The following is a 20,108-nucleotide window of genomic DNA, read 5'->3' as shown; positions in this document are numbered from 1 at the left end:
TTTTTGATCAATACTGACCTCTTGTTCCGGCGACCTGTTTGAAATGAAAGTTGTAGGAACTTACAGAAACGACCAAATAAAACTCTCGTCTTTATTTTCAAAATAAATAGTTTTTGTACTGCATCTGTAATCGTGGTAACTTGAATGAAATATGACAGTAAAAATACGACTATAAAATTGTCAGAATATCAAGAAACCGAGTCATGCTTAACTTAACATTTTCTTCGTAAACTCTAGAAATCTAGAGAGACTGAGCGAGCCACGCCCTTCCTAAAATAATACTACAAATTAAATAACGAATGGAATGTGTCCTCTTCGGTTTCGACTGGTACAAAATTGACTTTGTCTAGTAAAATAGAGAGATTAAAAATCCAGGGTGCACCCACCCTTCTTGCAACACGTCCTCCCTTGCCCCTACTTAACTTGCAACCCTGTGTCGAGATTGAGCAACTGCTTGCACATCTCGTACGTGGTGAACGACACCGCCACCATCGGTATCGCTCTCAAGTAATTGATCGACATCCCCCTGTACCACCCTTTCATCACTCCGTTCTCCTTGTAGATCAGTTTCAGCGTGTTGAACATCCCTTGGGCGAACTTGTGCGTTTGGGGGTTCATGAAAGCTAGTTGCATCCGCCTCCTCGTCACGTCCAGGGGATAACTTACGCTCTGCGCCACCGCCCCCGCCAGACCGCCGCAGATGAGTTTGGCGGGAAGTGCCAACACCAGACCGCCTGTGTTTTTCTCGCACGGGTGGCACGTGAGCGCCGGCAGGTACTTCATGCAGCCGTACTTCAGGTACTCGAAGCAGTAGAAGGAGAGGCCGGCGTAGGGCACCATGCCCATCAGGGTGGGGATGAAGCCGCGGTAGAGGGCTCGGGTGCCGCCTTCTTCCTTGAAGATGGTGACGGCGGCGTGGACGATTCCTGTGTAGACGTGCTCGCCGCTGATCTGCGACCAACGTGTGTTGCTTGAATGAGTAATGTTTACGTGTGGCGGGAAACGTACGCTCCACGTGGATCGCGGCCACTACGAGGAATTTGTGGCGAGAGGTGATGAAATGTTTACGCAGAATCGGATCGCATGAAACGATGCAAAATTCTGTGAATTTATTCAGATTTTACAATAATTCAAAGAACATTAATGTCTTGTTGATCATTTTTACTTATATTTATTTAACATAACGTTACATCTAACTGTGCAATATGCACCAATATTTTATGTCACGTGATTGACGATAAAATGCGGTCAATCAGTAACCGGAATGAGTACACAGATAATTTCAACAAAATTCTCAGCATGTAAGGATTGTTTTTTTTTCTGGTCTTGTGAAAAGTTATATCGTGAGCTAGATCATTGCTTGCTGACAAATTTAAACCTCTAGATCAGACTCTTTGGTTGTTATATCATTATGACTTTCTTAGAGCGAAACATGTAAAAAAAAATTCTCTGATCGCAATTTCAATCAGTTAAAAAAAAAACAAAATTCACATTTTCAGTCAATGAATAATTTAAAAACATTTAAAAAAGTATTTTATCCAATATTCAATAGTAATATCGTGTTTTACTAGTTAGTTTTAATTAAGTAAACTGGGCTATAACTAGTCTGTTTGTTATAACCCACGTTGTCATTAGCTCCGTGGGTTATTAACATCCATAACCCATTGTTTATCTTATAGGATGAAATAAAATTTAGGTACATATTCTGAACACTTTATTAAAGATACATCAAATTTGAAATTATTTTTCAGAATTCTGTGCAAAATAAAAATGAACATTTGAAAGTGAATTCCAGCAATCTCTCTGGACTCAACGACTTGCGAATCAGAAGCTTCATGTTTTAATATTACAGAATCACCTGTACTTGTGCTGGCCACCGAATTCTCATGGTATATTTTTCACCTTGAAACAAATGTTTTGGTTAAAGTTTTATGTAATCTTAATTTTAAAATTTAAAATAGAAAATATAGCTAACCTGGCAAATCATTGAAAGATCTATTGATTCCTATAATTGTCTTTGCTATCTTTATTTTACTGTTGTTTGAATCGGCAACATATTCTTCAGCTGTTTTAGAAGATCGCCATCCACCATGTCTTTTAAGATTAATGATATCTGCTCCACCTTCTGCAAGTAACGTAGTGGAGGATCGCCTTAAGCTATGACCTGTGTAGGTTTCAGGGTGCTCTAATTTCAGGTACGATGCGATAACATTGGGAATGCTTGCAATTTTATTAATTCCTACTGATTGAACGATGCATTTGCCATTTGCATAACGTAGAAAGAGTCTATTATGTTTGATGTTGGCTGGACGAAGAGAAATATACTTCTGATATAAAGCAATGGGATCTGCTGAACAACCTTCTTTAACAATGACGAACCGACGAGGTTTGTCCGTTTTCGTCATCGGTATACCTATGCTTAAATATGTACCAACCTCTTTAACATCATCTACACTAATTTTTACCAACTCGTCGCATCGACACGCTCCAAATATGCCCATTATTAAAACAATCTTCATCATTAGGTACTTGTTGTTATCAGCTTCACCCAAAAACTTATCAATATGTGTAATTTCAAGAACATTTGCTTTTTTTGCTCTATGATTGGAAGATTTTCTCTTCAAAAACGCTTGTAGCTTGGAAAATCTGAAATGTTTTATGGCTTAAAGAAAGCACTGCTTCTAACAGAATCACTTACCTCGATATATCCTCTTTTTCCTCAATCTTGAAAGTACTTTTTAGCATAGAGTACTTACACCATAAAGAGGACCCCACACAGGTATCAGAAAGGGTTCGAAAATAAGTCAGAAGAATGTCCTCGTTTGTTCCACGAACTCCTCTTGCTTTTCTCCAGGTAACAAAGTGGGCAAATTGCTTTTCATACTTTTCATGCGACTTTGCCGGTAGTAAATTACCAGCCACTTCTTGAGCCTCTTCTAACACATCTTCTGGCACAAATATTTCCATTTTCATGCCTTGTTTGTTGTTTATAAACAAATAACATCGCAACGGTTGTCATGTTTGACTTAAAATACACACTAGATTCATTAATCATCATAACCGAACACGGGAGCAGATTTTCGTTAATAATGTTATTATCTAAAATTTTTTGGAATATTGGATAAAACGTTGTATGGCATACGTGGGTTATTAAGTATTACCCACATGAGGTAATAACCTACTCGGGCAAGCCCTCGTAGGTTACAAATACCTCTCGTGGGTAATATCTTAAATAACCCACTTATACCATAAATAACTATTATTCAAAGATGAAAAAGATTTCCATATGGCGTAATTATTCAGTTATTTTAATATTTTGAACATCGCAATGAGTCCTGCAAATTGGCAAAAATGCATGATTAATTGGTTGCCTAAAAACAAGGGGTTTCTAGAAAATGTAATTTATCAATAAATTGGAATATTTATTTGTACAACTAGTTATGAAAGTCATACTTTTTTTCACGAATTTGCAGATTGATTAACGAGGGCGTGGCCCGAGTTAATCAAGCAAATAAGTGAAAAAAGAGACTTTCATAACGTGTTGTACACACTATTTTTTTGCATATCGAAAAAAGTTGAGAAATTTGGTCTAAAAGGATTTATGAAAAATTACAAAAAAAAACCAGGTGGTCGGTCTTTCTTCAAAAAACTGTAAAGTTTTTACCGCACAAAAACATTTTCACTCACTCTTTCATTTCAATTGATGATTATCCCATGAGCGAAGTGTCAAATTAGCGGTTAGAAAAATGTAAAAAAAATATTCGATTAAAAAAATCGATGTGAAAAATGTTTATTTTGAAGAGTTCTACTGGTGATTAAATTTATTACGTGGTATTTCTCTCTTTAAGAAGGTTTTACACTATGAGAAAATGTATCAATTTTATTCTGATAGTTCCCGTTTTTTTTTTGCAACCAACTGTACTAAATACAGGGTGTCTCAAAATTCAAAATTCGCGAATAATATTTCGAGTACAGGGTCATTATAAATGATTGTTCCATCGCAGTGGGCGTTGAAAACCCACACAAATTTAGGATGTGCCGCTAGCCTCGTAACTAATAGACAGATTTCCACTACCGCCAGTAGCGCCACCTATCGGCGATACTAGTCTCACTCATGTTATGAAGCTTGGGGCACTTTCAACTACGTCACCAACGCCTACTGCGATGGGACAATCATTATATACAGCATTTTTATTCTGGTTAGGCCCGAGAGCTTTAGCTCGAGGGTTTAATCTTTGAATAAAAATGCCCAAATTCAACGAGTAAAATTGTCTAAAGCAAATTGGGAAATTTATCAGATATAAAAAATTACGTCGTGTTATTTTTGGCAAGATTAATTCCAGAATACAAACTTTAACGTTAATTATTTATTTATAATACTTAGAGTCCTTAAAAACAATTTGAAAATCTGACAGGAGTAGCATGCAATTTTAATCACTTTTGACAGATGACAGAGTGGCAGAACGTTTTAACCGAGATAAACATTTTTGATTGGATGAAAGCAAAGGCTCTGATTGGCTGAACACGCACGTTTGATGTAAATTGGAATTAATCGGCAATAAGAGCTAGATACACGCAATTTCGTAATCTCTTTGATACTTTATTACATTTATTGGTATTTTCCATCAAATCAGTTTTATAATATGTAACATATTTAAATACTAGTCTAATTAGGTAAACAAAGTGTAAATTGTTCTTGTGGTGATTAAAAAAGGTGGTCATCTAAAATTAAAAAAGTTTTCTGTTTTATTGGTTAGACGTATTCGGAAGAAACAATGCAAAACTGTTTAATGTAAAATATCAACAATTATTGTTTAATAAAAAAAAAAGAATAAATGTATTAATGCTGAAGGAGTATTTTGTTGCTAACGATCTGTTCATCGTGGAAGGTGACCATGAAATAAAGATATTGCAAAATGAAACAAAATCGTAAAAGCAGTAACACAACTTTATCACTTCCAATTACGTATGTATTTGTAGCAGATTGACGTAGACTTCATTTAAAAAATTGTATAAAAACTCAAGTGACGTAAAATTCCATCGGAATTTATAGGCAGAATATTAAAAAAAAAACAAAAAAATTGTATGATTTGGAGAAATATTAAGATACGTTAAATCCGTGTATTTCATATTAAACGCAGCAAATAAGTATTAATTACTTTCATTTACAATAAACAAATAATAGTAATTTATTATACGAGTTTTATAAGACACCATTTTGTGGCACGTGTTTTTTAGAGCACGAGGAGCGCAGCGACGAGTGCTATAAAGCAAACAAGTGAGACAAAATGGCTTATAAAACAAGTATAATACATTTTTTCTATTTTGCCCCTTAAATTAAAAAAAAAATCAAAACATAATGCTACGAAAATTATATTATTATAACAATGTTCTCGTATATTTTAATCTGTAGTTAAATTTAACTCACGTTGGTGCAACCGGCCCAATGTGAATTATTTCAATGATTCTTGCAAATTACGATGAATTTGTAGATCACGTTTTCCCATTACCAAAATTTAAGCAGTAATGATTTAAAACTTTTCCAACATATTCGAAGTGCATCGTGTGTCCCCATTTTAACTGTAGTTAATAAAGTTGAACAAATTAGACATGGAGAGAAGCAGGTAGATAAATATTATCTATTAAGGTGAAAGTTTCTTTACGTAATTCTTAAAACAATAAAATGTTGTAAAAGTAAGGTTACAAGCGGATCCTGGACATCACTTCACTATTACACACGGTGCGGTCTTGTAAACATTTTTCAAATATCGCAATGAGAACAATCAAATTGTGGTTTCTAACACTTTTATTGTCCGTTGAAATTCGCCAATTATTTAGAAATTTCTAAATTAAATTCAACAAAATAAATTCCCAACATACAAATTAGTTTTTATACGCATTCCGTCCAAAAGATTTCTTTGGTTATGTGAAATGTTAAATAAAAATAATTATTTTGGGAGCTTATACAATGCAATGCAGTGCTTACCAAAAAGTTCGCACCACATGCGACAGTTTTTTTATTCACTGACTTCGTCAAAAATGTTATTACGACAATCGTTAGAAGTTGGGACTTTTTTTTTCGATTTTTGTCCTAAAAATTTGCACATGGGCATAAAATCTCAACAGAATTAACCTTTGCCTATACAACGTGTCTCAGAAATAAATACATTAATGGTAATAAAACTCCTTAATAGAAACAATATATTTATGTATATATTTTTTTTCCTAAACCAATTAAAATTATTGAAAGATTTGGCACACGTTTCGCCTAAAGGGATTATATGATAGATATTAAATGAAAACAATTTTAATAATAAATATTTTAAACTGACCCTAATGAATCGCCCGTACTTAAAATAATGATAAAATGTCACCTAAAATTAGTGTATTAATCCGTAAAAATTCTCACGAAGTAATCAGAGTGATCACTAATCATTACACGAAGTGTTCAAAGTGACCGGCGTTATTGTCGATACAATAATGAAGGCACCGACGAAATGAATTTTCCACTCTTTCCAACGATACCTCTGTTATTGCGAATTGTTGTGGCAGCGTTTTCCATCCGTTCTCTTAAAACTTCAATTGTATCGTGTTCGAGGAGCACTCCCGCACGCTTCACCATACACCAACACAATATCTATGTATTCAAAATTCGAAAATAAACGCGCTATTTTCACAAAATTTTAGGTTACATCACAAAATCAACACGTAAACATCTGCCTTTCGCCGTCGAATAAAACTAACTGAAAATGTAATCCTCTACCTCGGCCACAGAGCGAAAAAACTTCATTCTAAGAACACAATGTTTTGCGCTGATTTTACAAAAACTATTATTTCACGGTCACTGTCATTGGTCATATAACTAGAATAGACAGCTCGTTAATTTATGGGTGGGTAAAATACTGAAAAGAAAATTAGATTTCGAAAAAATTGTACATAACAATTTTGTTGTTCTTGACGAGATCTGTCACTGGTTAAAATTAATGTACTTATTTTGTGAGACACGTTGTAGCATACTTATTTAACGTAAACTCTATTTTTGGATCTCAAATTTGAGGTACATAAAACAATCTCCGATTTGCGATGTGTTTGAAAAACACTGCTTGTATTTATTTTTATATCATGTTTTCCTTTTTAAACTAATTGATGTTTTGAATAAAAATTAAAAAAACCATGACGTTGTTTGTTACTTAAATAATAAATGATTGTGAACTAGACGTACGTAAGTTTCCAATTCTTTTTTTGTTGACCAAAAAAAATAATTACACCTTGCCATTATTGATGGAAAATATAAAGGTTTCATAAATTCCTTTATAATAAAGATAATAAGAAATTACAGCTTTCGCTACAGTTTATTCAGAAATCACAGATTTTTTGATCCAACACATTAAACTCTCATTCTCCTACTGTTTTTTCTATTTTTAAATATGTAACTTTCTCCGTCTTTTTACATTTATAACGAACTTTTTACTGTAAATTGGCTGTAATTGTGCGCTCACTAAAATAAACGCAAAATATTTATTAAAAGCTGCTTGAGTTTATTTCCCCCGTCTAAAAACAATTTGTTACATAATAAAGCCTTCTCGTTTGCTGTTTAGAAAGTCATCATCTCGACTCTTACATCTTTAAAAATAATAAGCTTTCAATATTTAATTTTTTATTGAGGAACTGGTCCATCTAATTATGTGTGTTAAATTTTTAGCTCTAAATTACGTCAACCCACCAATATGAATCCCAAGAAAAAGGCACAAAAACTGAAACGAAACTATAAACTCAATTACCTTCAACAATTAACTTTTTTCTCCATCAATTACGACAACGCAACACGTTAAAAACTTGTTTTATTTTTTCAGAAACCGTGAAAAATTCCGACATTTTCTACCACCTCTTGCCATCGTTTGATTAGATTTAATTACGAGCGAAAAACGGCGGCCCGATTTCTCCGATCGCTTGGTGAAATCAAAGCGGATTTAAAATTTTCTCTCGCCATATCATACAGTACTGACCTGGAAGGCCAAGCGAGCCCGAATCGTGTCCAACGGGTAGGTCAAGGTGACGGCCGTAAGTCCCGCTCCAGCCCCCGCGATGAACTTGTCGATGTGCGAAGTGGCCCCAAACACACCGTCCAGATATCTCTTGTACACCTCGAATGCGGTGAACTGGGTGGCGGCGTACGGAAAAATCCGGACCATTTGAGCTCCGTTACCCTTGTACATCGCCCACGGTGACTCCGTTTTGACGATGTGGCGCAGCCCCGAGAACACCCCGTGGAATTCGTGGTGCTTGCTGTGGGCCTGGAGGAGGATTTTGATGCGATCCAGAGGTGCCACCGTTGTTTTCGACACCATACCGGCGATCCCTACGTCGGGATTTTTCAAAAAAAAAGTTCGCAGAAAAATTCAGACTGGACTCACCCCCGGCCAACAAATTCTTCAGGACAAAGTCTACATTTTTATTTTCAGTCTTCAAAGCCATCGTGTTGACGACGATATTTTCAGCTTAACAATAAAAAGGTGACTAGGACAGGTGAAACAGAATTACGGGATAACTCGTGACTTTCTCTTGGTGCATCCTCTTACGCGTTTCGCTCTGAAAGTTCGTAACAACAATCAGAAACTAACATTGTGTGAATTTTTGTTGAACTTTAGAACGACGACTTTTAATTGGAAGTGATAATTTCAAGAAAAAGTGCACCGATCAGACGTCCACTCTGCACAACGGTCAAGGAACAACTATTCTTGTTTACTTTCGATTTATGTACCGATACCAGGTCTAATGACCTCAATGGCCCTGACATTGTAACACCGTTAATTTGCATCGGAAAAAACTACAAAAATAACCCATTCTCATACAAATTGGCAAGGAATGCGCCTAGATTGAAAAGGACGATACAACACACAATCAACCCTATTTTTAGCACCGACTACAATTAAAACTACGAAACACAAATTTTTAGGTTATAAAGATTGACATTGAATTTAACAGTTTCCTGAAACTATACATGCTCCCACAAAACAATAATCGAACTATTCAGAAAATAAAGAGTAAGAAAATACGTACCGAATCACGCGACGATTCTTCTAAAATTCTTAAACTTTGTTCTAAATTGCACTCATCACATTTCACTTTGAAAATGTCGTTTCAGGACGTGATCTCACCAAGGTCTTAAAATAGGACACGATCACAATTATCAATTCTCTAGTCCTTTTACTGTTTTATTCACATAATAACTCTAAAAAGCGGTTTCAAAGATCGTATATTTTTTGATAAGTTAAAATTACATGATCACAATAATCAGCATTTATTTTATAATTGAGAATTTCTATTTGGATAGTTTTTGTCAAATGGGTTGGCACAACTGCTTAGGTGATAATCTCAAGCTAATGGCGGTTGTGTATGTTACCTAACCTCAAATATTACTTCTTTTTTATCGATACTCCAATATTTTTTGCTTTAGTCGTCTAGGCCTCCCGATATAATGGCGGGTCAAGGTCTTTTATTTAGAACTATCAGTTTAGTATCTAACTGCCGTTTGTTATTTAACACTACTAGGTAATGTAGCGTCAGAGCTTGAAGGGGGTCCTAATCAGTATTGAATCAGTAACTTCCAGATTACCTCAAGTGAGCCAAGTGTCAGGCTTGAAGCAGAGAATTAAAGACAGGTTGAAGGAGTTGAAAGTTCCAGACAAACCAAAGAGGCCATTGACTCCTTATTTTCGATTTATTCAAGACCACAGGGAGTCACTAATTAAACAACATCCTAACTGGAAAGTTACCCAAATTAGTGTACAGTGCGCCTCAGACTGGAAAATGATTGACTCAAGTGCTAAAGAAAAATATGAAAAAGACTACAAAGCAGAAATGGAAAAGTATGCAGCTAAGCATGTGCAGTATTTAAAAAATTTAACAGATGAACAGAAAGTAGCTTTGGAGGAATACAGTAATGAAGTGAAGAGATCAAGAGTGAAGCGCCAAAAGAGGAAAAAGTTGCGTGACACTCACAAACCAAAGAGACCAATAGGAGCCTACATGTTGTTTGTGATGGATCAGGCAAAATCTAATCCTGATAAAATGTATAGCCAATTATTGGCAGATTTAAAGGGCAAATGGGCTGATATGTCAAAATCTGAAAAGGCAAAATATACAGAAGCTGCAGCAATAGCTAAAGCAAAGTATGATAAGGAGCTGGTAGAGTGGGAATTGAAAATGATAGAAGAGGGTAACCTGGATGTTGTTCGCCAAAGTACATTATTGAACAACAGTTCTAAAATAGAATAGGGATACGTGTGTCTTCAACCTTCACCTTCCACCTGTTCAGGTGAAGGCACATTAAGCAGTGGAGAATCTCAAAAGGAGGATTATTTTGTAGAAGAGGTGGATAAAAGTAATAGTAAAAAAGAAGACAAGGACACTGCTAAAACAATTTTTACCAAACTGAAAAATTTTTTTAAGGGTTAAACTTTTTTTTACTATTAGTTTTTCGGAATTTTACTTTTAAAATATTTAGGTATCTGTTGTTTGATTTCCATAATAAATATTGGGTTAAAAAAAAACCCGCAAAAAATGAGATCTTTGTTATGTAAACGTTTTATGTACAACTCCCATACCCACAATAAGGAATGCAAATTAATGTAAGGCACTTCCCAACTAAGATAACAGTCAACTCAGCGTCCACATTAAATACTTAACAAAATCACAACACACATAAGCAAAAAAATAAATCATCACGTCATGCAATATGCTTGTAATAATTTCAAGATGTTTAATTATATTGACTATGTGATTGTTTTTGGCGTTTGCAATTATAAGCAGATAGATAAAACTCTTATTCTCTGTTCTGTGCTTACTCAAGGCCATGAACTCCGTAACTTCATATACTAACAATGGAAGAAAAATCTTATTAATATGTGAGGAATTTGAATCGAACTTTAAAAACTTATCCAGGATGAGCAACAATATATTTATGAAAACGGCCAAACCGCTAATGACCGTCGACCTGTACTGTTTTTGTACAGGTTGTTCTTGTTGTTGCTGCGGCACCTGTTGTTGCGTCACCACCGGCGGTTGCTGCTCGATTGCATTCGGCTCAGTGACCGTATTACTGGAGGGATATTCTACTTCTTTGTCTGTGTGAATTTCGCATGTTGGGGCTCCTACAACGCAGATATGACATAACCTCACTCTTTACCCAAACAGCCACGTACGAATTGTCTTCTGTTCTATTCCTATGATTCTGTTTAAGCGGTTTTGCGTGTTTTCCAAAATTTTGCGTCTTCTGGCCTCTCTTCGTTTCACCACATCATCCATGATTTTGACAGTTTACAACTACACGAAAATTTTGACATTTGTAATATTTGTTGACGATTTTCCATATGACTCATCGTAGACGTTGCCAGCTCCGGCATTTTTCAAAATTCAAAAGAAGAAAACTCGCTTGCGAAACGAGGACCACGTAACAAACAGTGGATTATTTGGATTTCTGGTATCAACTATAATTCTCAAATTCGAGCAAAAACGTGATATGAAATGAAGAATGTAATCGCTGCACAATTTGGCATCACAGCTTGTTCCTTCGAGATTATCGAAAGAGTTGTTGAGTTGTTCTGTGATCGAAATATCAGCAAAGTCCAAATGTGATAAATGCAATGAATGCAACAGTGCCATTATAAATAATTGACCAAAGAAGATGATGCCAAACACGAACACATCTGCGCCCGTAAGTTTTGTAAAATATTTTACCAAAAAATCTTCTATTTTTGTGACGCAGGGCCGTACCAGACGAAGAAAAACCCTCCCCAAATTACGCTCAAGCCTTAGCCAAATCTTAATTTATTTTGTCGGTTTATTTTTCTTCATTGGTAATTATTCATAAAATGTTATTTCTTCATTCTGTACATTTTTCTTTTGCATATCTCAGTGAGTCTAGCAACCAGTAAAACTGACTTGCCTTACACAGATGTAATCTGTAAGTATTTTCTTTAATAATATTTTAGTTTATTTTTTATCCCTTTCCAGTTGTTTTAATAAGTGTTCTTATCCCACTCTTATTTCTTTTGGAGTTGGTTTTTCGTACCTTGTACATTGCAGAAGAGTACCATCATCTGGTCACACGTTATGAAAATAGTTACTGGACTCTATTTAAAGATACGTTTTACTTTTCCCCCACTATCGGTTTTATTTTCATAGTTTCACTTTTTACTTGTCTCTTTATGTACATGAAACATGGTGAAGTGCCACACAGATTGTGGTATGATTTGGGAGTTGTTTCTCTAACGTCGTCGCTATTAAGCGCTCTTGTTCTTCAACGCAACGCAAATTTGGTAAGATCATCAAAAAAATTGTAACAACAATCATCAAGTTTCTCAATTCAGAAATGTGGACCTTTGTACAACTCTTTGTGGATAGAAAATTCAAATGGTCTTGACTATGGTTCTGGAATGGCCCACTCCTTTTTCCATGGTTACTTGAAACTGATAATTCCCAAAACAGGAACCAAAGAGAAACATTTAGAGGAAGTCATGAAGGATTATGAAGATACACATGGTGTAAAACTAGTTTTTCACAAACTTTTTATCCTAATACCTAAATCTTTATATTGTCCCGTTAGTTTGAAAAACGACGAGATTTCTCCAAGTATTGAGGAGAGTACAGTATGTATATTCCACATTTGAGTTGAACTTTTCACGCAATGTTACCAACTTTAGTCTTTAGAAGAAAAAGTGATGACAGTAGCTGGGGTACAGAATCGAGTCTACAAAAATTCCGTCTACAAGATCAAATCTGATGACGGCAGGAAGGTGTACGTCTGTGCTGAATACGCCACTCCATTAAAAACATTTAAAGATGTGGTCAACTTCAACGGAGAACATTCAAGTCGGTATCATTTGTATTTATTTAATGTATCCATTAAAACAATTTTTTTTTTAGAGTACTACAAAAAACATAAAAATGAGATTGTATTACATTTTTATTTGACTCTGCAGAAAGTACTCAAGGAGCATGAAAACTGTACGGATTTTTGTGAACTGATTTTCTATGACGGTAAATATTGATTTGTTGGCAGATGTTCACGTTACAGACATTTTTTTCTAGATAAGAACGAAAATGATAAGTACAAGGATGTGGGACAGATTCTTCTGCAGCGCATCAGAAAGTTACAAAGATCTCGTTAATTTTAAGTTGATAAATCATGTCATTTTAAATTTAAATTAAGTGGAAAAGTCAGTAGACGTTAAGCAAATAATTGTTATTCTATGCTCTCCTAAAAAATGTTTAATTTTGTGAAAAGTTTTTCTTAGTCGACATTTTTAATGTGATTAAATTATTTGTACAATGTGATCGGTTAAACAAGAGTAAGAGACTGTTGTGCAAAACAAAATCTCTGAAAACGTGTGCCGAAACTGTCAGTTGTCCATTTTGACATTTCGCCAAAACCTCCCTTCATCACTGCTGTTTGTGTGATCAAAGCCACACGCTTTCAGAAATATTTTCCATAGCCACTCCTCATCTTTTTTTTTGTTCCCATTGTATAATTTATCATGTCACACATTGTATTTTTTTATATTTCCTTTTTACTGCAATTTTCAGATTTATCGTTTATACTGTAATAATTTGTGATTTTCGTCGCTTTTTATAGTTTTTATATTTTTATGAAGAATTTTTGTTATTATTGTTGTGTTAATTAATTTTGTCCACACATTTGCAATACAAATATTTTATAAAATGTATTTTATTGAAAACTAGAATTTTTTTGTTACGCAACGTTTCATAACATTGCGCATCTATGAACAATTTTGAATAAATTGAAAAATTTCAGTTTGGCTTGTTTCACTTTACTTGTCCACGCTGTAGATGTGAATTCAATTCAAAAGCAACTAAAAGGCGTTGTTGATGGCGACGTGTAGAGTGCGCATGAGTCATTGGTCACGTGATGTAACAGTTCGATTTTTATACGTGACGTTCGCCCTTCAAATGACATTTTGATATTGTCGGTTGTCGTGTGAAAATCGCAGGTCGTTCTTACAACTGTAAGTATTCTGAATTACAAATACCTTCGTACTTATGAATCACTAATTCCATAGAGGAAATGAGCTTGAATAATGTGGAGTTGAATTTGGACACTTTACGCGAACTTTTGGCTAATTTTCTTGAATTCCTGCAACCGTACTGGGAGCAGTTTTTATGGAATTTGGATCGTATCTTAAATCGTATGGCATGTCACGTAACATTGAAAAATGCCGGTTTTGACTAAATTCACCGCGTTCTGGAATTACGAAATTATACGAACGTCGATAAGATCAAAATTATCCGGTTTGATGAGCGTGCTCTAGTCGATGCCGGCGTATTGGTGACCTCCTTGACCTTCACCATCATCAATTACTTTTTTCAAAAAAAAACCACAGAGATTATGCCCTGTCAAATGCGATTACAGAAACCTGCACAATTTTTTTCAATTGTTTCACAGAATGTCATTTTTTAAACGTCATTTACATTTCCGAATTATTTTCAGCGAAAATGGCTAAAATTGGTATTAACGGTTTCGGACGCATTGGCCGTCTCGTCCTTCGTACTTCCCTCGAGCGTGGAGCCAGCGTCGTGGCCGTAAATGACCCTTTCATCGGGCTCGATTACATGGTGTACCTCTTCAAGTACGACTCCACCCACGGACGTTTTAAGGGCGAAGTCAAAGCCGAAGGAGGACAATTAGTCGTGAACGGTCACAAAATCAGCGTGTTCTGCGAACGCGACCCCAAGGTAAGACTGGACACACACAGCGCAAATGTAGCTATATCTCCTGTTTTGGTTGCAGATTATCCCGTGGGGCAAAGTCGGCGCCGATTACGTGGTCGAATCGACCGGTGTCTTCACCACCATCGAGAAAGCCTCCGCTCACATCGAAGGCGGGGCTAAAAAGGTCATCATCTCCGCCCCTTCGGCCGACGCTCCGATGTACGTGTGCGGCGTGAACCTCGACGCCTACGACCCCTCTGCCAAAGTCATCTCCAACGCTTCCTGTACCACAAACTGCTTGGCCCCGTTGGCCAAAGTCATCCATGACAATTTCGAGATCGTCGAAGGTTTGATGACCACAGTCCACGCCACGACGGCCACGCAGAAGACCGTCGACGGTCCGTCAGGGAAACTGTGGCGCGACGGTCGCGGTGCCGGACAAAACATCATCCCGGCGGCCACCGGAGCCGCCAAAGCTGTCGGCAAGGTCATTCCCTCTCTGAACGGGAAACTGACAGGGATGGCGTTCCGAGTTCCTGTTCCTAACGTGTCGGTCGTCGACTTGACCGTTCGTCTGGGCAAACCGGCCTCGTACGAGGACATCAAGGCCAAGATCAAGGCCGCTTCCGAGGGACCATTGAAAGGCATTTTGGGATACACAGAGGAGGAGGTCGTGTCGACGGACTTCGTCGGGGACACTCACTCGTCTATTTTTGACGCCGCAGCCGGCATTCAGCTCAGTCCCACTTTCGTCAAGTTGATTTCTTGGTACGACAACGAGTACGGCTATTCCAGCAGAGTCGTTGATTTGATCAAGTATATCGCCTCCAAAGATGCAGCTTAAGTAGATCCCGGATTATTAGACTGCATAAGTGGGTTTAAGAGTCATTACAAAAATGAAGACTAGTCTAGATGTGTAAGACCCACAAAAATTTCTTTTCCGATGATTTAAATGTACTGTGTATTTTTATCTAATATTCAAACGATTATTATAATAAATGTGCAAAATTGAGAACAGTCGCCTCGTTTAATCTAATCACCTTCAACAAAAAAATCTGTGTTTTATTGTGGCATTGTTCTGTTTTTTCCTTTATGAAAACTATACCAACAATGACATTTTTTGCACAATTAAATATGTATTTAAGGAACTTGAAAACTGAAGAGTGGATACAAAATAATTTACTTCAGCGAATGAACGGCAAGTGGAAAGTAATTGGGTTTTTTGTCCAGACAAATTAATGAGTTCCTGGAACGGGCACCGTCACACGTCTTCCCCATTAGTGTCCCCTTTCATTTGAAAGGAACGTGATTTCGTGAACCTCAAACCGTCTCATTTAAAATGTTATTCGTGTTCTCCTATCTTCTAGTAGGAATCATCACCTGTGGCACGCAACAAACGGGTATCTTGCCACATAACAACACATGCCAAGCATCAATTAGGGCATCTACAACAGAAAAGACCATTAGTTCGACGATGATCGTCCAGACACCATGATTAATCGCTTCATATTCGCCATATCGGTAATTAGCTTAAGTCGCCCTGACTTAAACCCGACAGGTCCCGTCCACGAGAGCTACGCCGTCAACTGTTTGCAAGAATTAGCCACCAAACAATTCAAATACATCGACGTCCAGGGCTTGCAAAGCACCATCGACGTCGACGTCCAACTCCTGACCATCATGACAACAGCCAATATGACCTCACCGGCGTACGAGATCCAGAGGAATCTCATTAAAAGACTAAACACTCTGCTCAGATTCAACATCGAAGTCATCGACGACGACAGAAGAGAGTTTGGTGTGGAGCTGGTGACGAGTTTTTATCTGCTCGTCGTGGATGGCGTTGCAGCGTTCGAAAGAAAACTCGAAGTGCTGACGCAGTTGAACAGTTACAACTCCAACGCCTTGTTCTTGGTCTACTACTCCAACTTGGAGAAGGACCCTAAGAGTGCGGCGTCGCTCATCTTGGAAGAACTTTGGGAAAAATCTATAAACAACGCGATCGTGCTTGTTCCGGTGAGTCTCCGAGAGTTCGATCTTTACTCGATGAGATTCGATCTGAAACCTTCTCACCACTGTCTCGACAGCGCGGGGGTGCGAAACTTGGACCGATGCATCGATGGGGTGATGAAAACCTCCAAAAAGTACTACGAAATCAAAGCTGGGAAGAGTTTTAAGAACTGTACGCTCGATGTAGTCGCTAACAAGATTGACCCTTTTGTGATAAGCGAGAGCGACGGTTTCGAGATTAGCCTGATCAAGCAAATCGGAGAGACTCTCAACGTCTTCTTCAACGTCACCCTCACCGGGGAGGACTCGTGGGGGATGAAAGACGAAGACGGTCGCTGGACCGACGGCTTGGGACGAGTCTACGACGACGACTGTCTCGGTGTTGGAAACTTCTACGTCGTCCCGGAATACGGCAAAGACTTCAGCTTCACCAATCCTCACTTTGTCTCCGATCTGGTCTGGGTCGTCCCCGTGGCCCAGTACGTGCCCAAGTGGCGGGTCCTCACCGTCATCTTCAGCTGGTACTTGTGGATCCTGTGCCTTGTCCTCATCCTAACATGCGCCGGCCTTCTCAAGTTCACTTCGTCGTTATCAACGAAAGAAAGTCGTTCGTACAAACACTTCGGAGACGACCTTCTGGTGGCCTTCCAGGTGATCATAACCGTCGTGGCGGCTAAACCCCCTCGCTCCGACTGGACCAGAGTGGTTTTCGTGGCGTTGGCCGTTTTCAGCATTGTGATCAGCTCGGTGTACACCAGCTCCCTCATCAACTTCCTGACGAGGCCCCAGAGGGAGCACCAAGTCGACTCGATAGAGGGCGTGTTGAACAAAGGCTGGGACATCGGGGGTTTACCGGTGTACGAAAGCATCTTCAACGTGACGGAGGACGAGAGGTCGATGCGAATTTTCGAGATTTTCCAGTCGAACACGTCGCTGCACGTTTGGATGACGAGCGTGGCCAACGACCGCGACACCTGCACCATCAGCAGCGACTTCTTCATCAACTACATGCTAGCCCAACAGGACGAGGTTTTGACCGACGACAACGGCAAACCCAAGATCTACATCCTGGAAGACAAAATCTTCTCGTACTCTGTGGTGATCGTTACCAAATCAGGATTCCCCTTCTTGGACCGGATCAACCACGTCATAGGCTTGATGAGCACTTTCGGCCTGGTGAAAGCCATGGCACTCAAGTACACACGCGCTCTGGATAAAATAAACGCAATGAGAGACGATGACAATTTTGTGCAACCGTTGTCGCTGGACCACCTCCAGGGGGCTTTTTCCATTTTGTTCATGGGGTACAGTTTCGGTTTTCTCTTCTTCTTGATCGAAGCGGCGATTGTTTTGATTAAAACCAAACTGGTACCTGCTTTTATAAAAATGAAACGTAAAAAAATAAAACCATTGAAGGCTTGACACGTTTTTTATTTTCCGATCGAGTAGGTCACGTGGGTCAAAACAATTAAATTATAAGTGTCAACATTGACGGCTCGGTGCCAAAATTTTTGTTAATGTGGGGGCAACTGAAGACTGCATGGCGGCGGAAAACTCCAAGTAAGACCCAAACCGATGTCTCTCATTTGACAGTAACAGCGTTGATGGTAATTCGAGCAATCAAGGTCTTTCGTTACAGACCCCACTTCTATTTATAAACAGATGTTAGCGACGACGATTAATTTTTTCTATTTCCTCCATAACGCTCTGTCTTTTTGAGTGTAGGGCATGTGCGTGCGTATGGCTTAAAATTAGACCCCAAGCCTAGAAATTGTACTAATTATAACACCATTCGGTGAACAGCTGGGTTTGATTATTATGTGGTCCGAGATGTCGCGAAGTCCATAGTATTATCCGAGTGAATAAATTAATATTTCCCGGTAATTAATCGCCAAAAGCCCTCAATAATGGCGGCGAGTTTCGCCCGGAAGGTCTCCCGGTTCTTCAAGAGAATGGGTTTGGTGGGCTACAGGTGAGGACAAAATAAAGCTGCTTACGCAAAGACGCCAGCCGAAACAAACCCGATTATGTAACCGGTAATCTTCGGCTGTTGTGATATCACTTCTTTCTCTCAGCAAACGTCGGAACATATTCGGCGTCCACCCTCTCCTGGTCTCCACCACTTACATCCTCCTGGCCCTGTTCTGGGCCACGCTGACCCGCAAAATCGTGAACGCGCTTCTGGGCGACAACATCTTCAAGCGGATGATACTGGAGTTCATCGCGACCTTGGAATTGTGCGCCGCCTGTTTCGAATTAATCGTAGGTAAGCTTTGCAAAGTTTTCGGCCTGTCCAGACTGGACCAGAGTCCGATCGTGATTCCGGTCCTGAGTACTCGGGCCTAGATCAACGTTAAACGTAAGAATCGTGCAACGCACGTCGTTGCTCGATTAAGAAATTTAACAACACCACACCCACGTTGCGTTTATAAAACAGTACCGTTCAACAGTTGCGGACAATTGGGGAATCTGGGCTTACGCCCTTTACCTCTTCCTGCTCACGATATGGTGGAGCAAAAACTGGGACACCGCCACGGCGTGTCCTTACAGTCCCGTCGAAGAGATTCTCGAGGGGGCGCAAGACGTTAGCAATGCTGCTTTGTTGATTTTTTCCCAAATCCTGGGAGCTCTGGTTACCTTTCGGTACGTCCAAATTTTGTGGGCCATGGAACTGGTGGAAACGCACCGGAGCAAGGCGTTCGAAGAGTGCGTCGCCGATCTGCAGGTCCACGTGATCGCGGGGGCTATCATCGAGGCCACCGGCACTTGTCTTTGCCGTCTCACTTCCAAATTCCTGAGCGACACTAACGCCAAATTCGCAAACATATTGGACGCTTTCTTCGCTACAATGATGGTGGTTGCTGGTGAGTAAATTTCACAATCTCAAGAAACACTGACTTAAGTCGAACTTGAGTCAACGTTTCTCGAGTAGCCGCTTGAGACTCGTCCAGCGGCAAATGTTAGCTGGATGAGAGCATTTGTCGGCTCAAATTAAAGAGTAATCGGCCACGGAAGTGGTCGAGGACCGACAGTTCATCCCTGAAAGAAATCATTGTGCCGATGACACAGTGTAAACATTTGATTTTGTCTAGCGTTCAATTTTTCGGGGGGTTATTACAATCCGGCCTTGGCCACCTCGTTGAAGCTGGGATGTGAAGGCAACACGTTCGTGGAGCACCTGATCGTCTACTGGATTGGAGCGACGATCGGATCGGTCTTGTCCGTGCTCATATTTAAGTCGGCTTCGGTCCAAGACTACATGAAGAATTTGAAGACCAAAACTGATTGATTTGCTCAAATTTTAACCGGTCTAGTCAAAGTTGTGATAAATGTAACTGTGCTCAATAAATTATTTTTGAATTGAGAGG

At 38.8% G+C, this 20,108-nt stretch overlaps 6 protein-coding genes and 1 long non-coding RNA gene across 10 annotated transcripts; 5 read left to right on the top strand and 2 right to left on the bottom strand.

The window, feature by feature from the left end:
• Positions 1-77: 77 nt before the first annotated feature.
• On the bottom strand, positions 78-9,202 carry LOC138137646 (solute carrier family 25 member 16-like). Of its 3 annotated transcripts, none has more exons than XM_069057157.1 (4): positions 9,061-9,202; positions 8,415-8,589; positions 8,007-8,359; positions 78-970 (listed from the first exon to the last, which is right to left on the bottom strand). In XM_069057157.1, the coding sequence occupies exons 2-4, from the start codon at positions 8,473-8,475 to the stop codon at positions 419-421; spliced, it is 966 nt and encodes a 321-aa protein (XP_068913258.1). In that variant the 5' UTR covers positions 8,476-8,589; positions 9,061-9,202; the 3' UTR covers positions 78-418. The 3 variants fall into 3 exon arrangements, with proteins under 3 accessions (XP_068913258.1, XP_068913260.1, XP_068913259.1); XM_069057159.1 differs by having other exon boundaries at positions 78-951; XM_069057158.1 differs by lacking the exon at positions 9,061-9,202 and having other exon boundaries at positions 8,415-8,997.
• Positions 1,700-7,999, bottom strand: LOC138137661 (uncharacterized). The gene is made up of 3 exons (XR_011161816.1): positions 2,699-7,999; positions 1,976-2,646; positions 1,700-1,902 (listed from the first exon to the last, which is right to left on the bottom strand). It is a non-coding gene; the product is annotated as an uncharacterized lncRNA (long non-coding RNA).
• A 207-nt stretch (positions 9,203-9,409) lies between the features above and the next one.
• LOC138137650 (transcription factor A, mitochondrial-like) lies at positions 9,410-10,567 on the top strand. The gene is made up of 2 exons (XM_069057168.1): positions 9,410-9,552; positions 9,612-10,567. Exons 1-2 carry the CDS (start codon positions 9,479-9,481, stop codon positions 10,276-10,278), a joined length of 741 nt encoding a protein of 246 aa, XP_068913269.1. The 5' UTR covers positions 9,410-9,478; the 3' UTR covers positions 10,279-10,567.
• Positions 10,568-11,556: 989 nt separating this feature from the next.
• On the top strand, positions 11,557-13,815 carry Sting (sting). The gene is made up of 8 exons (XM_069057152.1): positions 11,557-11,716; positions 11,768-11,858; positions 11,918-11,965; positions 12,016-12,320; positions 12,372-12,650; positions 12,705-12,873; positions 12,928-13,041; positions 13,093-13,815. Exons 1-8 carry the CDS (start codon positions 11,687-11,689, stop codon positions 13,170-13,172), a joined length of 1,116 nt encoding a protein of 371 aa, XP_068913253.1. The 5' UTR covers positions 11,557-11,686; the 3' UTR covers positions 13,173-13,815.
• Positions 13,816-13,876: 61 nt separating this feature from the next.
• LOC138137643 (glyceraldehyde-3-phosphate dehydrogenase 2-like) lies at positions 13,877-15,747 on the top strand. The gene is made up of 3 exons (XM_069057153.1): positions 13,877-14,027; positions 14,510-14,754; positions 14,810-15,747. Exons 2-3 carry the CDS (start codon positions 14,515-14,517, stop codon positions 15,572-15,574), a joined length of 1,005 nt encoding a protein of 334 aa, XP_068913254.1. The 5' UTR covers positions 13,877-14,027; positions 14,510-14,514; the 3' UTR covers positions 15,575-15,747.
• A 140-nt stretch (positions 15,748-15,887) lies between these two features.
• On the top strand, positions 15,888-18,162 carry LOC138137632 (ionotropic receptor 21a-like). The gene has a single exon (XM_069057134.1). It carries the CDS (start codon positions 16,222-16,224, stop codon positions 18,160-18,162), a length of 1,941 nt encoding a protein of 646 aa, XP_068913235.1. The 5' UTR covers positions 15,888-16,221.
• Positions 18,163-18,196: 34 nt separating this feature from the next.
• Positions 18,197-20,104, top strand: AQP (aquaporin). Of its 2 annotated transcripts, none has more exons than XM_069057162.1 (4): positions 18,197-18,300; positions 18,816-19,006; positions 19,191-19,604; positions 19,833-20,104. In XM_069057162.1, exons 1-4 carry the CDS (start codon positions 18,281-18,283, stop codon positions 20,027-20,029), a joined length of 822 nt encoding a protein of 273 aa, XP_068913263.1. In that variant the 5' UTR covers positions 18,197-18,280; the 3' UTR covers positions 20,030-20,104. The 2 variants fall into 2 exon arrangements, with proteins under 2 accessions (XP_068913263.1, XP_068913262.1); XM_069057161.1 differs by lacking the exon at positions 18,197-18,300 and adding an exon at positions 18,492-18,712.
• The last annotated feature ends 4 nt before the right edge of the window (positions 20,105-20,108 follow it).

The sequence above is a fragment of the Tenebrio molitor genome, chromosome 9 (genome assembly GCF_963966145.1).
Source record: "Tenebrio molitor chromosome 9, icTenMoli1.1, whole genome shotgun sequence".
Lineage (NCBI taxonomy): Eukaryota > Metazoa > Arthropoda > Insecta > Coleoptera > Tenebrionidae > Tenebrio > Tenebrio molitor.
This window is presented reverse-complemented; position numbering and strand designations above follow the sequence as displayed.